Raw genomic sequence first — 15,183 nt, 5'->3', positions numbered from 1 at the left:
GAGAAGGCCAGAGAAAGTCATATACTTCAGATATTTGGGAGCGAGGAAAGCTTATGGAGCAACGTTTTCAACTCTTTCTTCCACGCAACTTTCACGTTCTTCATTTTCTATATAATTTTTCAATGTTTCCTTCCTAAATCCTCAAACCCATCTCCCCGATTTCCGGGTAAGTCCACCAATTTTTTTATTCTCTGCTTATGAATGCTTCTTCTTGTAATTTGGAGTTGTTTTAATGTTCTGTGTCAATTTTGTTCCCGTTGATGGCTATATTTGACCGTAATTGTACTTCGTCTCCCCACTGTTTAGTTGATGGAGGGAATTTTCTTCATGCCATTTTCAGAACTTTGATAATCACTCTAAAGTTTGGGACTTACTCAATTGGGTTTTTTTTTCAGTGGCTGAACCTGTGATCCATGGGACTGTATCATGGAATGGCTTCGAACCCAAGTTTTGAAAGGGCAATGGGTGTTTGTTATAAGGATAATCCGTCGACTACACTGATTGGGCCTCTTCCAGTGCGTTTTGTGAGGAGAACTCCCAGTTCGCGATGTTCAAGACTACTGTGTTCATCTGTGCGAAAAGATTTATCTGTTTCAGAATCGAAGGACAATGCTCCAGGCCCTCTATCAGTTTCCATGGAGGAAGAATTGGACCATGTCATCAGATTCAAGATGTCGGATTTCAAGATTCTTGATTGTGTCAGCACTGGCCTTGGAGGTCGGGTATGATAAATTTGTTCCTTTTTTTTTTTTTTTTTGGTTTTCTTTTAGTTGATGTCACTGTTTGCTTTCTCTTACAAGTTGTTGACATGTTAGCAACAATGTGGTAGGGGGATGAAATAGTTTTTGAAGCACTTGTGAATAATCGCCTTAGGTTAGTTTCTTCTGTTTTAGAATTTGATGTTCTTCAAGTAGTTCAAGTTTTAACTAGTGTTTTTATTTTCTTTAATGTAGCCCTTTATACAACACAAAGGTCGTGCTTCGAAGGCTTAAAACTGCTCAGGCTCAGCGTAGAGGGAAAAGAGCTATAGAAGTTTGTATTTAATGCATATTGTTTAAAAAGAAATTACTAACAATTAATGGTATATTGTACTTGACTCTGTTACTAATGATGTGGATAGGTACTAAAGAAACTGGCTCGTCGCAGACTGATGTATCATTCCTATTCAATGCAAGTTCATGGCTACATATCTTCACTTATGAGTAATGGCCACTCCTCATTTACTCTGGTCCATGGGGTAGGTGTCCTAAGTTGTTAGATTATATGGATTTTTGTGCCTCCGAGTACTTTTTCTTTTGATCAAATTTTGTTTACCTCAAATTGGTTGTTGCATTCAACTTTTATGCCATTGTAAAGTTTCCCATGAAACCATCACTTTAGCAACCCTATCAACCCAATTTTCACTGAAGTTCACTTTTCTGAACGGCTAGTGCCATGTCATGAAGATTTTTTTTGTAGCAGCTAGAACTAAAGGTAGGATTTGGTGCACTGGTTCTTCTGGGAAGAGTTTGGAACAACCAACTTGTGCTCTATGACTTCTTACAGTTATTTTTATTTTTAAATCCCAATGGCTCTGTTCATGTGAAATTTTTTTAAAAGTAATGTTAATACAGACTTTCTGCTTTCAATTGTAGCATCACAGTAGTTTTTCTTTGAGGCATTGGCTTCAGCAATCAGATTGGCTTCCAACATTGGAAGCTACTCTTGCATTGGATGAAGAGTCTGTTAGAAAGGTTGGTGATACTACCACTGGAGGACCTGCAGTTTCACGCCACTCACGACTCATTCGAGTATTGATGAGGGATCTCTTGATTGGAGTAGGTAAAATGTAGAAAGTTGGATATCCTTGAAACTGAGTGGCTAGTTCATGATGCCTTCCTTCTGTTTACCTCAGGTTAATTACTTGCACAGCCATGGGCTTGCGCATACTGAGCTGAGATTGGAAAATGTTCACATAAGCCCAGTTGATAGACATGTCAAAGTAAGTACAGTTGGTCCGGTATGATACCAAGAAGAATTGGCTGATGCTCTTCCATTTATATCATTTCTATTTATGACCATGATAGTAATCTCGTATTTATAAATAAGACATGCATGGGCTGAAGCCTGATAAGGCCTATTGTCTATACTAACTGGGAATATTTGAGATAATATTTTATTACTTTTTACTGAGCTAGTTAATTGATGAATCAAATTGAATGCACTCTGAAATATGGGGGAGTATTTTTATCTTATTGGAACCCAATTTCCTTTTTGATTGAAGTTGTGATTAGATGTTCTAAATAAATGTGCTTTATGGTTTGGTTACTCTCGGAATGTGAAGCAGTAAAATTTATGCATGTGCTTTAGATTATTGAATTTAGAAATGGTAACAAACATTATATTAATTTACTAGCTTAATATTCAAGAAATGGACCAGCAGATTACTGTCCTTCATATCTTATATCCATCCGGCACTTGTCTTACCAGGTTGGAATTTTGGGAAATGCTGCCTACTTTCATGAAAATGCTGAAAGTGATAACACTTCTGAAAATAACTTGGATCGGCGGCACAGGATGATTGCATTTGACATGAGGTATTGTTGTTGGAGAAAGGAATTACTGTTTAGTATCTTTTTTCCTGTTAAAACTTCTGGGTAGTCCTCTTGATACCTTTCCACTTGCGGTTGTAGATGTGTGGGGTTCATGATGGCAAAGATGGTTTTACAGGAACTCATGGATCCATTGATATTCATGAAGTTTAAATCCTTTTTCTCAAAGGTATAACACGACATCTGAATAATTGCATTACTTTTTTGCCCAGAACCGCTTTTACTGCAATCTGTATTGGCAAGATCTGTCACTGGAATGTTTAATTCAGCATCTGTTTCGATTTTTTTAACATTGGGTGGACACATGTTTAACATACAACAATATTTTATTTCAAATATGTAACCATGTTTACTTGATGTGGAAAGGGCCACGATCCTTCATGCTTGCGCGAATATCTATTACAAGTCCTTGAGCATAGACTATCAGCTGGAAATGTCGGATTACAAGTAAATATCAATATTATTATCTTCCTGCAATCACTTTTCAACAATGTATGCGCAGATCTTTGGTTCATTTATCTTGCAGATACTTGATAGAAATTGGGGCGCAGGATGGAACCTTCTGTCCTTATTACTTGCAAACAAACCTTCTAAAAGAATAAGGTAAAGTATATATATTTTCATTGGAGACTAGCCTCTTAGAAGGGAGTTAGAATGTAAAAATATATTTAGAATTTTGTTAATGGGGTATGTCACCCCATATCTATTTGTTGGAATTTTTAATGCACTAAGATTTATTTTTTATTTTTATGCTTTGGTCTTTCTTTACTTGGGTAGCTAAGCAGCCACTAATTCTAGAAAACGGCTAATGTCATCTGGACTATTGGCATTAAGGCAATTTTGTGGGGACAATGGAATAAACGACAAAAAGTTCAAGTGTCTATATTGGGAGGAAAGTTGAGCTAGCAGATACATCCTCTTGATGTTCACTTTCAAGTATTATTTTGCGACTATTTTTTGGGAGAAGAGTTGAGCATACATTTTCTTTGTAGATGGGATTTGGGAAGTTATAGATTTGGAAATGGTGAAAGCTTTGGTGCAACTATTGTTAGATACCGGCATTGGGTCATCATTTGGAACTCTTTTTCTGTGTAACTGTTAACTATTTCAATGAGAAATTCGTTCTTTTTTTCAAAATAAAGAAATAAGTAACTGAACCATCCTGCAGCTGTTTAGAGGCTCTCAGGCATCCATTCCTTTGTGGACCAAGATGGCGGGTAGCTCCATCAATGGAAATTATTAGATGGGGTCTTGGTTCAACTGCAGTCCGAATTACGGAGGAATATATTTACAGTCGTCCTCAGGTATGTGCATAATAGATCTCTTCATCATCTTCCTCCTTTATCCCTCTCTCTCTCTCACTCTCACTGAACATTTTAAATTTTAGAAGGTTTACTAACTAGTTTTTCTTTTCCCTTATTTTCTATGATTAAGCGAAGAAAGCTATCGCACTTCATTGAATTGATGGAGATGCTGACTCCTCATTCAAAACCAAAGGTGATGAATATTTACACACATCACATTACCTGAAAAACATCGACTTACGAGGATGTCTTTCAATTCCGATGTTCTATACGTTTATGCTGTAAAACGACACATGTTAAGTCTATGTTCAAGAAGTAATAATCAGTTGTGGCATCTAACTGCTTATGTTGGACTTTCACCTATACAGCATTGGCAGGAGTTAATCCCAGGAAAGTGGCGTTTTTTATACTCAACAGGGAGGCACATCGGGCTCACCCTTCGTCAACCTCCTGCTAGAGTTCTTATCGGAGACGTGTGCTTGACAGTTACTAGAGAGTCCAAGTTAAACAATCTCATCTCATTGACCTCAGACATTGGCTTCACTGTCATGAGAGGTCATAACTGGCCCCAGAATAAAATTGGCGTCAATGGTAAACTGGTAGGTTACTCTTCCTCCAGAATACAAGCCGGAAGGAGACTGTACCTGAAGGAAGAAAACACCACAGCTCAGCATGTTCTGGCCCAGAAGTTGTCTAGTCAGAAATGGAGGAAGATAATTCCATTTGAGGAGCTTCCGTCGAGCCTCCCAGCAGTAAAGCTCGTTCCAGGCGACATTGATTTGACAATGAGTCTCGATGATCCGCTGAGCAAAGACGTAGATGCTGCAAGAAATATAATTCAGGAAGTCCGGACACAAGTTCCACCGGAATTGTTTGATTTGTCGAAGTTAATCTGTGGGACATATGTGGACTCCAGGCTTCTGATTCTTCGTTCTGTAGATGGATCTGCCCTTTTATTTACCAGATCTTGTCTGGATGAAAGCCATAGATGATGGTAGCTTTGAGACCCAAATTATTAAACCAATTTCATTGTAAAAAATTCATTATCAAATGTGCCAATGGTAAATCCATGCTTCTAGGCTTTTTGAGTCCCTTTGGCGTAAACCACGGAGAAAGTAAAACGATGATTTTTTTCCTCCAAATGAAAACATCAACTATAAACTTCCATAAAACCTTTTTTAAAAACCTTCAAAATATTAGAGCATAATTTAATAGTCTAAACTCAACTTCGAATCTAAATTTTTCTTTAGATCATCAATGTTTTGGTTCACGCTTGTTAGATAAATGTCAGAAACCATGTCCAAATAAAAAACAATTCAATGAAATCGAGTGAACAGTTCTCTCATTGTTAGATGTGTGTTAAAAGAAGTATCTCACATTTATATTTAGATATGACGGCTCATTATATAATTTGTCGAAAAGGTATGACCCGACTACCCATAAAATTCTTTCTTGAAGTGTCAATTAAAATCAAACATCCTCGAATTTGAAGTGTCATAAAGCCATAGGTCAGAACAGCACGAATTAGCAACTGCGTTGAGGATGTTGACAGCAGAACAATGGCGAACTTCTTATATTTCAAATAGCACAACCATGATATCAGTTCATTTCTACCTCGGAATAGAACACGATTTCTCAAAATTTTAGCTTGTAAAAAACCATTACATTTGCTTGAGCTTTTCTTGATCTCCTATTCATTCAACTTGATTAAATGCTTCCTCCAAAACTTCAAAGACTAACCATAATTGGAACCTGAGAGATTTAGAAAAACTCATTTACTATCACAGAAAGAAAGGAGGATAAAATCTTATCATTCTTCCATATCTCAGTAGACAGAAATTCAGATGGAACTTACTAGAGAAAGACGTCCATGATCAATGGGATTCTTATATCAATCCCTGGCGTTGCAGATCTGTATATGTCTTCTTATTGTAAATGTTACCCTCCTTATCTTCATATTCTTCTTCCAGATCTGGTCGCCACTTGTTAACTCCTTGTCGTTCTTGTATTCTTTTCCACAAGTCTTTTGCCTCCTGAAAGATCAAAGGAGTGAATAACGGGCCCATTATATTCTCACTAAAGAATTTAATTAAATTTCCAATCATGCAGGCATGAAGTATTAGGCGGACCATGGACTAGAACCTTTTGACATATGTTGATAAATAAAATGAAAGGGTAAAATCTATTTATTGAAAACGTAGTCGAAATGTCGGATCATCTTGATGCACCCTTTCTAGTTTCTAATCTTTACACTTAAGTTCTTTCCTTAGCGACATCTTGGAGCACATATTTGTAAGCAGCCTCCTTGGCTGTGTTTCCTCTTCAGTACAATTTAATCTATCAATGAAAAGCATAGTTTCTTATACAAAAACAATAAATACGCTCATGGAATGGGGAGATCAAAGTAGTAGCAAAGACTTACTTCAATTGATGTGATTTCATTAAAGTTCTTTGTATTTGGAATACCAAGGCAACGCATTCCATGCTGATGACGCCACTCCTTGAAATGTCGCTCAAATGCTCTACGACCCCAGTAGCTATAGTTCCCACATATCTCACATTTAAATTCCTGTTCCACAAAATTATCACATTCTCAAGCAAATCTTTCCATGAGAACTTCAATAAGTTGAAAACAAAACCAACAACATGCTGCGGTTTATGAAAACAAATGTGCAACCATGGCTTCCGAAATGTAATTGCTTGAGATTAGCCATTAGGCAAGAGGAATTTCATGGAAGTCAAATGTATATTATGTTTCACTGTCGCACAAACTTTAGCATATAGGCTTGAAAAGACAAACAAAATATCAGCAAATATGGTCAATTCCACATAAGAATCTAGTTCTGTTAATGTTGTGAAAAGAAAAGCATGCTTTTTGAAAACGAATTCATTTTTGGAGAAGTGAAAAATGACAAACAGCCAATATGCTTCTTTTTTCTTTTCCCTCTTTTTGATATTTATGAGTGTCCAAGCCAGCTTGTGCATACCTTAATTAATCTCACAAGACAATCTATCTTACTACAACTACAACATTTTGGTGCTAAGAAAACTTGTAGAATATTAAATCTTAGATAGCTTTTATTAAACCCATGGTCCTTTTTGACCACTAGAACAACCCGTGATATATGATATATTTTCTTTCCCATGCTACAGGACTTTGGTTGCCGAGGGAATGATTTACCTGACCAAGGCCATGGAGCTTGTAGAGCCAGTAAGGTATGGGTTTCCCATCCCAACCCATTGGGAGCTTGAGTGGATTATAGATTTGTTGCTCTTCATCATCACTTTCAGACTCAGCTTGTGTCTCCTCCTGCCAGAATTGCCATATCAAAAGGCTATAAATATTAAAAAAATTATAGCAACTGATACACGGTTTCTAAAAATCTCAATTTCCTTGCCAGCTGGGCATCAACACACTTGCATAGAGGCAAAAGATCTTGAACCCGCATAGTAAACCATCGTCTCAAATGCACGCAGGTCATTCACAAGAAGAAAGTTTGGTGAACTGGTATTTAAGGTTAAATCAGTCTACCGTAAGCCATGTTTGGATGCACGTGTGAACTTTTAAATAAGTTTCTGATATAAACATTAGATCACAACATCAAATTCACAACTTTCTAAACACTTTTCCAACCATTAGGCAGGGAATGCTTTTGTGGATAAGGTAAACACGGTAACCATATCGTCCATGTCAGAAATAATGTATACCAAAAGTTATATTAATTAGTAGAAGCATTTTTTTTGTAATACTGTCCCTCACCTCCTCACGTTCTGCTTCAATTTCCTCATATGTTAAGGCCTGCTTCTTAACAATGTTGTCCTTGGTTCGGGCAATTGTCTGAAAATGGCCACAAACAAAATAAATTAAGAAGTCCCAAAATTATTCTTTTTCAGAATATAAATTATGAAGGTTCAGGCAATCAAAGGGACATTTTGATCGTTCTCGAAAGCTAACCTCATCCAGAAGATCGCACAATTTTTCAATTTTTGCCTCCATCAGGGCAACTTGTTTCAAATTTTCATTGTTTTGTGAAGCCGCAGCTGCCCCATTCTGAATAGGTTGCCGAGACAGTTTCGCGAAATGTTTTTTGTCCAACAATTGAAGAGGTGTATGCTGCAAAGGATAGGGGTGTCAAATGAACTGTAAAATTAATCAAATAAAATTCCTCGAAAAAATTTGGTGGTGCAAGATTATGCGACATCATAGAAGTCAGAAAGCGTGTCTTCTACCTACACTGGTTGAGGATAATGAGGTAAACAGTCTCATCATACATAACATGACTAGCATAAAGTGGGATGGGTTTAGTTCTGGAACCAAACACTAGATCAGCAGAAATATATGAGAAAATCCAAGCATATAGACGACCACACTATAAGAAGAGGGGGAAGAAACAAAGTTTTATTGAAAAATATGTACAAAGCAAAAGTAGGACAAGCAATTGTACTGAGCACAATAAGGGACATAAAAAGTCAATTACTCAATAGAAACATGTACACACAAGGGGGGAGAGAGAGAAAGAGAGAGAGAGTTATATACGCGTAGAGAGATACATGAGGGCGTGCATTCACACGAGAAAATATATCTGTAAAGGAGGAAGTGATCTGCACATAAACTGTATCAGGCTACAGCATGCTCGAATTATTGTAGGTTCACTAACACCTGACATCCTATATTGGACAAAAAGGAAGTAAATTACTACCTTAGTGAGGAAAAGCCTCTCTGCACGCTGCTGAACTGTACCACCAGTCTTCAGTCCCAATGCCGCCAACCCCTGCCACAAGGTGATTTAACAGTCAAGTAAGAACAAAGAAAAAGAAAGAGGCAATGCCATAATTAGAACTTATGCTAATATGGCATAAAAAATCGCTTCTTACCTCCTTTAACCTTTCAGGACCTAGTTCTACCAGCTCTTCCACTGTGCTATAATAGTCAAGATCAATAAGACTATGCTGGGCGGAATCGTGGCCATTTTCTTGACCAGTGTTCTCCCATCCTTCAATTGTACCAATAGTCCATCGCTCATCAAATTCAGACTCAACCTATCAAAACACCCTCACATAATCAAAATCACGAATAGAATGATGCAAGCCTAAAGTCCTATACAAACATGCATACAGTAGCTAATTTGCAAACAGCATGCCTTCAAATGATTAAAATTGCCACGTGCAAAAAAACCATAACGAAACCAGCCTACTATAAAGATCTAGTTTCAAGAAGTGAGGAAGCATAAAACATGATTGAAATTTGAATGTTAACATAAGGAGAGAAGAATCACAAAGTAACCTTAGAGAATATCCGATCAAGATCTTGCAAGGGCTCTGTACGCTGGAAAAAATAAATGAGATAAGCAAGAAGATTCTCCAAGTATTCCCTGTATTGTCTGTATATAAAGTAAATATTAGAAGAATTCAAAATACGACACCATTTATTAAATTTAAAATAAATCAACAGTATGATAATATTTAAGGAAGAAAATTGATCTGTTTACCTTGAAATCTTTAATTTCCGAGAGATTTTCTGGGGTTGTGAAAAAACATCCAGGTATGAAGAGTACTCAATGGCCTCTCCAAATTTCGAATTAATATATTGGTTGTACAGTTCATGCAAGTCAAGATACCGTCCAAATGCTTCCTAAAACATAAACAAGTCGATAACTTTTTTTTGGATAAAAAACAGAGGAAAATAAACAAGTCAATAACCGAAATGGGAAGTATGTATACACACAGAGTGACAAACATCATACATATAGAGAGTTGGAATTTCCAATTTCATTCCATGCATGTAACGAGAAATGTTGAAAATCCTACTATGATCCCTGAAAGTTCACATTTATATTGTTTTGGTCCTCAAACTTTGTAACTGCTCATTTTACTTCTTGTTCTCAAATTTTTGTGTTAATATTTAATGCAAATCATACAGCACCTACTTTTCAAATTTGATACCGAACTTATATGTGTACTTTAGAAGAGAATTCCACATAATGCATATAAAATTTCTAGTAAATGAACTATGAAAATTTAGCGCAAAAGGAACAAAGAAGATTTTTACTTGAAGTTCAAGGAAGGGCCTGAGAAAAACATTTAAAAGTAAAAGAATAAAAATACAATAAGCATCAAAATTTAGGAACCAAACCAAGATTTAAACCAACAATCTTCTACCTAACCCACCAAAAGGGAGCTCTCTCAAAATTTCCCCCACTGGTCAACACAAGCCCACGTACAAGCATTGCTCAATCAAGACTGGAATTTATTCTTACAGAAAATATAAAAGGGGGTTTAAGGCTAGGCTAAGCAATAAATTCTGAATTTTTTTAATACCAAAAAGCATTTTCCTAATCAAGAAACCCAAGCTTTCATGAATTATCTCGGACACTATTAAAAATCTTAAAGAAAGCTTACAGTGGCTTGTTATTACTGGCATAATATCTACTATTGGATTCAAAAAAGCATAGGCCTCGGGCAATTTGAAAGAATACAAGAGAGCCAAGAAAAAAGGCCAAACAAAAACACAGACCAACAAAAGTCTGGCACACACAAATGGCAGCCCAAAAAGACGAGCCTAGCCAGAAACTACCTTACAAGAAAGGGCAAGAATAAGGCCTAATGACATCCAAAAAAACAACTCTTAGTTATTATGACCAAATAAATTCTTGAGGGTTAGTTCCTTTATCCAGATGTGGCAAATTTGTATAATGCATTAATATAAAAACTGGTGCTGCCTAACACTAGCAATAGAAAATACCCAATTTGATAAGAATTCTGTGTCTCATACTCAAAATCCAATCACAACAGCGTAAAAATATGAACATACAAGCATGAGAATTGATTTCACGATCAGATGTGGAGCATGAGAAGTTTCCATATATGGATAAGCAATGAGGCAATGAAAAGCTACAGGGTTCACCACAAAAAAACTACAGTCAAGATATAAGAACTAGGGAGACCTCTCCACTGAACTCAATTTGTGGTTCCTCTTTCAGTAGGCCATCATCCTCGTTAACATCAACAACACGTGCAGCTGGATGCCTTCTATGGTATTCACGAATCTGCACACATAATAATTGAACTTGTTACAATGCAACAGATAACTTTGAAATAATAATAATTCAGATTACTTGTGAACAAAAAATTGTATTTTTCTTATTTACTCGAGGACTGTATTTAGGAAGTTTCTAATAAACATGTCTCTGCAATTGAAGCAAGAATAGGAACATCAATGAACTTTCCAGTTGGTCGTACCAACAAGACCTAGCTTCACTCATTCACACTTCACAGCGAAGTGGTGATCCAAGATGTTAGTGATGGTATGATCACATCAAGATCAACAAACATTTAAGCCTGGTTTGTTTTTCATTTTAACAAGAAACAATTTTGTAGTATGAGGTAGGAAAGGCAAGCCTGAAGCTAATTAGCTTGTTAATAAACGACCTTAATTGAACAAGATCTGTTCTATAGTTTGTACAATTGTGTCCTTGAGTTCTAAGGAGACAAGAACCAATTAGCTTGTTAATGAATAGTTAAAAGAGAGTAAAAAAAAAAAATTAAAAAGAAACAAACAAAGAAATAGGGTCTTGTGACTCTTGTCTTCAAGATAAACACAGAAAAAGCTTTCAACAAAGTTAATAGAAACTTCCTACAGCCGATTATGAAAGTAAAAGGCTTTGGTAAGGAGTCGGCATAGAATTTTACTTGCATCTCAAAAACAAAATTCTCTATCATTAGCCATGCAACCAAAGAAGAAAATCTTGGTTTCTAAATGTACAGGACGAGATTCTCCTTCTGTCTTTTGTTATTAACTACTGATTGCCTTAGTAGGCTAGGCTCCAAGCCCTGGGTCCAAACTCTGACCTACCCAAAACCAAGCTCCTCAACATAAATTGCCCAAAATTAGCCTTAGATCAATCGTAAACTATATTAACAGTATTGTAGAAGTGGCCCTCTTCCCACCTTGACTTACTTATCTGTGACAACCCTCAAAGCCTCCTTTTGAAACTTCATACATGCAAGCTTTTTTTTAATAAACAATTTCTTTCATCGAGAGAAAAATGAAAGAATACATGGCATACAAAAAGCCAAGCCCGCAAAAAAACCCTAAAGAAAGGGTTTCCAACTAAGTAAAATATTACCTAAGGAATAATTACAAAAAGTCTTCAAAATCGAAGCCCAAAGAGAAACATGAAACCTCAACAAGGATTAAACCTCACTAAGGTCCCTACCCACACCTCTAAACACTCTCTTGTTCCTCTCCCCCCAAAAAATTCTACAAAAGGGCGCACACACTCCCCCACAAACCACAAAAGACGCCTTTCTCTTTGAAAAGCGGATGGAGGAGGAACTCCCAAACATTGAACAAACATCCCTATGGCGAGCTAGCACAACATCAAACTCCTGAAAGAAGCAATTCCATACAAACCTCACAGAAAGGGAAAACAACATCCCACTCCAAGAAAGGTTGGCAGTAGACTTGCTCTCATTCGAGCCATTCTTTTGAACCTCCCACTTACCACATTTCTCTCCCCAAAATGCCAAAGTTGGTATTAAACCTCATAGAAGAGATTGACAGAAACTTCTTCTACATGACACATCAAGAAGTTGGCCTCCCAACGGCCTGAAAGCAAGCCAAAAATCTAAATGCCATGTAATAGTAATTTCTCAATGCCATCTTCTCTTCACTAGCCCTTATGCTTAATAATTTGAAGAAATTCCCTTATGCCAATAACTTGTAGAAAATTATCTTCAGTAACTTCAATTGAGCGACTCCACTCCAAACGGCCTCAAAGGCATCCCTGCTCTCATTTTGGATGGGCACCCATTTAAGAAGGAAGTCAAACTTTTGTGGCCCACTTTTGTTAGAATATTTTTGTTCTATATGGCTTGAAAAAAATAGTAGGGTGGTTTTCATAGGCAAAGAAATTTGTTTAGATATAACTACTTGGTGTAAAAATTACAGCCTATTTTGTAATTATTCTAATAAACCTCCACTTTTTGCTCTAGTAGAAATAGTTTTTTGTAACTTCCCTAGTGATGACCAACTTTTTCCCTTACGTTTCATTTTATGTATGAAATTTGTCACTTATTAAGATGAATAAATAACAGAATGCTGTAATTGAACTCCACCTCTTTTTTTCATATTCGCTTCTACATTCACTCATCAACTCTCAAGTGGAAGACGTACATTAATTCTAAAATGGATAGACAACAGTGTAATGAGATATTGCTAATGACCTCTTTCAGTCTATCATAAAATGCACTAAAAACGTTGGTTCCTGAAGTTGTTTGCCCGCCAAGTGCCGCAATCTCATCTTTTCTGGCGTTATCCTTATCTTCATAAATCTCAACCTGCACAAAAAATCAATAATGGCGAGGAAAGGGTAGAGAAGAGTTCAGTCCAGATCAAAGAAAAGCATACCATGGAGCAACAATAAATAAGGGGACCGGCGAAATTCAAATGAAATAACCCGTCTAGCTAATCAGAAAATTTATTAACATAAGGAATTTTGTAAAAGTCATTTTTCCCAACTCAAAGAAAATCGCCCAATCTTCCATCACCAAGCTTCCTAATTGAAGCAAATTTTAATTTGTACTGTTACCACTCCACCACACTTTATATCCAAACTTCACTAGTAGTGAAGAGATAGTTAATTATTTAAAAGCTAAATGAAAATTTATAAATACTTTCACAATCACAGTAACGTTTACTACTTGAAGAAATTCTCTCTCTTTCTAAATGCCGCGAAACCAAATTCAACAACTTGGTTGCCAATAGAAAATCTGTAAATTCAAATGCACACGCCCTATATACTGGGAAAACACAAAGTTCCACCAAATGAGGGCTAAAACCTAGAACTTCCACGCTCCAATAGGTCCAAAGAGAGAAATTACGGAGTATAGAATGAGGAAAGTACGAGTTTATCGGTGGTGGACATGATGGTATCGATCATATTGCGGACTCGGTGGCTCTGTAGCAAACGGTCCTTGGCGGAAGTAGGTTCATTTTGGAGCTCCTTCACAATAAGCCGCTCGAGTCGCTCCACCTCCTCGTGTGAGGCACGGGTCACCTCTAGCAGCGTAGACGACATGGTTAACTCACCAGCCTCACTCCCTCGGTATCAGCTTCAGCTTCAGCTTCGCACAGAGCTTGTTGTATAGAAGCTGCCTCTGAAGAAAGGCCCTCCAGATTTCGTTTTTCAATTTGGGGCTCGCTCTTCCTTTTGACATCTCAATTAACATTTCGCACGAAAATAATAAACCTTATTTTAAATAATAATAATAAATGATAACCTTCCTTATTAGTTATGACTTTTAATTTCCTAAAAACAGTGTTTTGTTTTTTTACTTAAAACACTCGTGTTGAAGTCGGTGTTAAATAATTAGATTTGAATTATGGCTAGTTTTTTTAATATAACACTTGCCAGAGATAGAGAATCGAAAATTTGATCTCTAAACAAGAAGCTCATATCAATTATTATTGTCACTTTATTTCATTTCTTTAGTTTCAAAAATTAATTTTGAACATGGTAGTTCCAATTTACTAACCTTCAATTCAACGAACTAGAATGACATTAATTAAAAGTATCAATAGTCCATTTAGAAAAGTTAGACAACCACAATAGAGTTGGCAAAAATCTTCGTGGGTCCCCGCCCTGAATCCCCAGTTTGATCGGGGATGAGGGTCAAATCGAGGATCCTAATTGACAGGGGTATCCCTGACCCCGCTCCCGATTAAATTTCTTTATTTTTTTTTATTTTTTTAATATATATATAAGGGGGATGGATCCCTACTGGGAGTTCCCGTCCCCGTCTTCAATTGGCAGGGACGGGAATGGGGAGTCCTCCCGGCCCGGCCCCGTTGCCAATCCTAAACCACATATAGAGATGTCCAATTTCCTCACGGGAACGGGCCTCGCGGGGATTCCCCAATTAAGCGGGGAATGGGGGAGGGAGTGGGGGAAAAATTTCGTGTGAGCTAAACGAGGATGGAGACGAGGAATACATTCCCCGTTCCCGCCCCCGGCCTCGAGCCCGTCTCGTTTCCCGTCCCCGCCTTTATTAGCTTTTACATATTTATTTAGTATAGTTATTTAATGTTATGTTATTATTATTATTATATAAATAGTACATTTAAATTTCAATTTTGATTATTTATTGGGAAAGATAATGAATATGTTTAAATTGAATATTTAAATTTAGATTATATATGTGAATAATTTGATTTATATTTATTTTTTTTTATTTAAAAAAATTAATTTGCTTTTTTAGGCCAAAACTTAAATAATTTATTTTTAAAT

The 15,183-nt window shown here is 36.7% G+C and overlaps 2 protein-coding genes across 4 annotated transcripts; one reads left to right on the top strand and one right to left on the bottom strand.

Moving 5' to 3' along the window:
- On the top strand, window positions 1–4,986 carry ORG1 (OBP3-responsive protein 1). Of its 3 annotated transcripts, none has more exons than XM_039019291.2 (14): window positions 1–166; window positions 396–722; window positions 830–873; window positions 954–1,032; window positions 1,121–1,237; window positions 1,635–1,817; window positions 1,895–1,981; window positions 2,470–2,576; window positions 2,673–2,760; window positions 2,958–3,038; window positions 3,118–3,194; window positions 3,760–3,895; window positions 4,026–4,088; window positions 4,264–4,986. In XM_039019291.2, the coding sequence occupies exons 2-14, from the start codon at window positions 414–416 to the stop codon at window positions 4,885–4,887; spliced, it is 1,995 nt and encodes a 664-aa protein (XP_038875219.1). In that variant the 5' UTR covers window positions 1–166; window positions 396–413; the 3' UTR covers window positions 4,888–4,986. The 3 variants fall into 3 exon arrangements, with proteins under 3 accessions (XP_038875219.1, XP_090167966.1, XP_090167969.1); XM_090311840.1 differs by having other exon boundaries at window positions 22–166; window positions 396–717; XM_090311843.1 differs by lacking the exon at window positions 830–873 and having other exon boundaries at window positions 22–166.
- Window positions 4,987–5,305: 319 nt separating this feature from the next.
- Window positions 5,306–14,148, bottom strand: ATO (splicing factor-like protein). Its single transcript, XM_039019303.2, has 13 exons — window positions 13,801–14,148; window positions 13,121–13,234; window positions 10,840–10,941; window positions 9,385–9,527; window positions 9,180–9,276; window positions 8,771–8,935; window positions 8,596–8,667; window positions 7,851–8,009; window positions 7,656–7,733; window positions 7,077–7,205; window positions 6,318–6,464; window positions 5,751–5,928; window positions 5,306–5,647 (listed from the first exon to the last, which is right to left on the bottom strand). The coding sequence occupies exons 1-12, from the start codon at window positions 13,972–13,974 to the stop codon at window positions 5,782–5,784; spliced, it is 1,527 nt and encodes a 508-aa protein (XP_038875231.1). The 5' UTR covers window positions 13,975–14,148; the 3' UTR covers window positions 5,306–5,647; window positions 5,751–5,781.
- Window positions 14,149–15,183: the final 1,035 nt, after the last annotated feature.

Source organism: Benincasa hispida, chromosome 1, assembly GCF_027475165.1.
Source record: "Benincasa hispida cultivar pf3 chromosome 1, pf3_genome.v1.1, whole genome shotgun sequence".
NCBI classification, from domain to species: Eukaryota; Viridiplantae; Streptophyta; class Magnoliopsida; order Cucurbitales; family Cucurbitaceae; genus Benincasa; species Benincasa hispida.
This window is presented reverse-complemented; position numbering and strand designations above follow the sequence as displayed.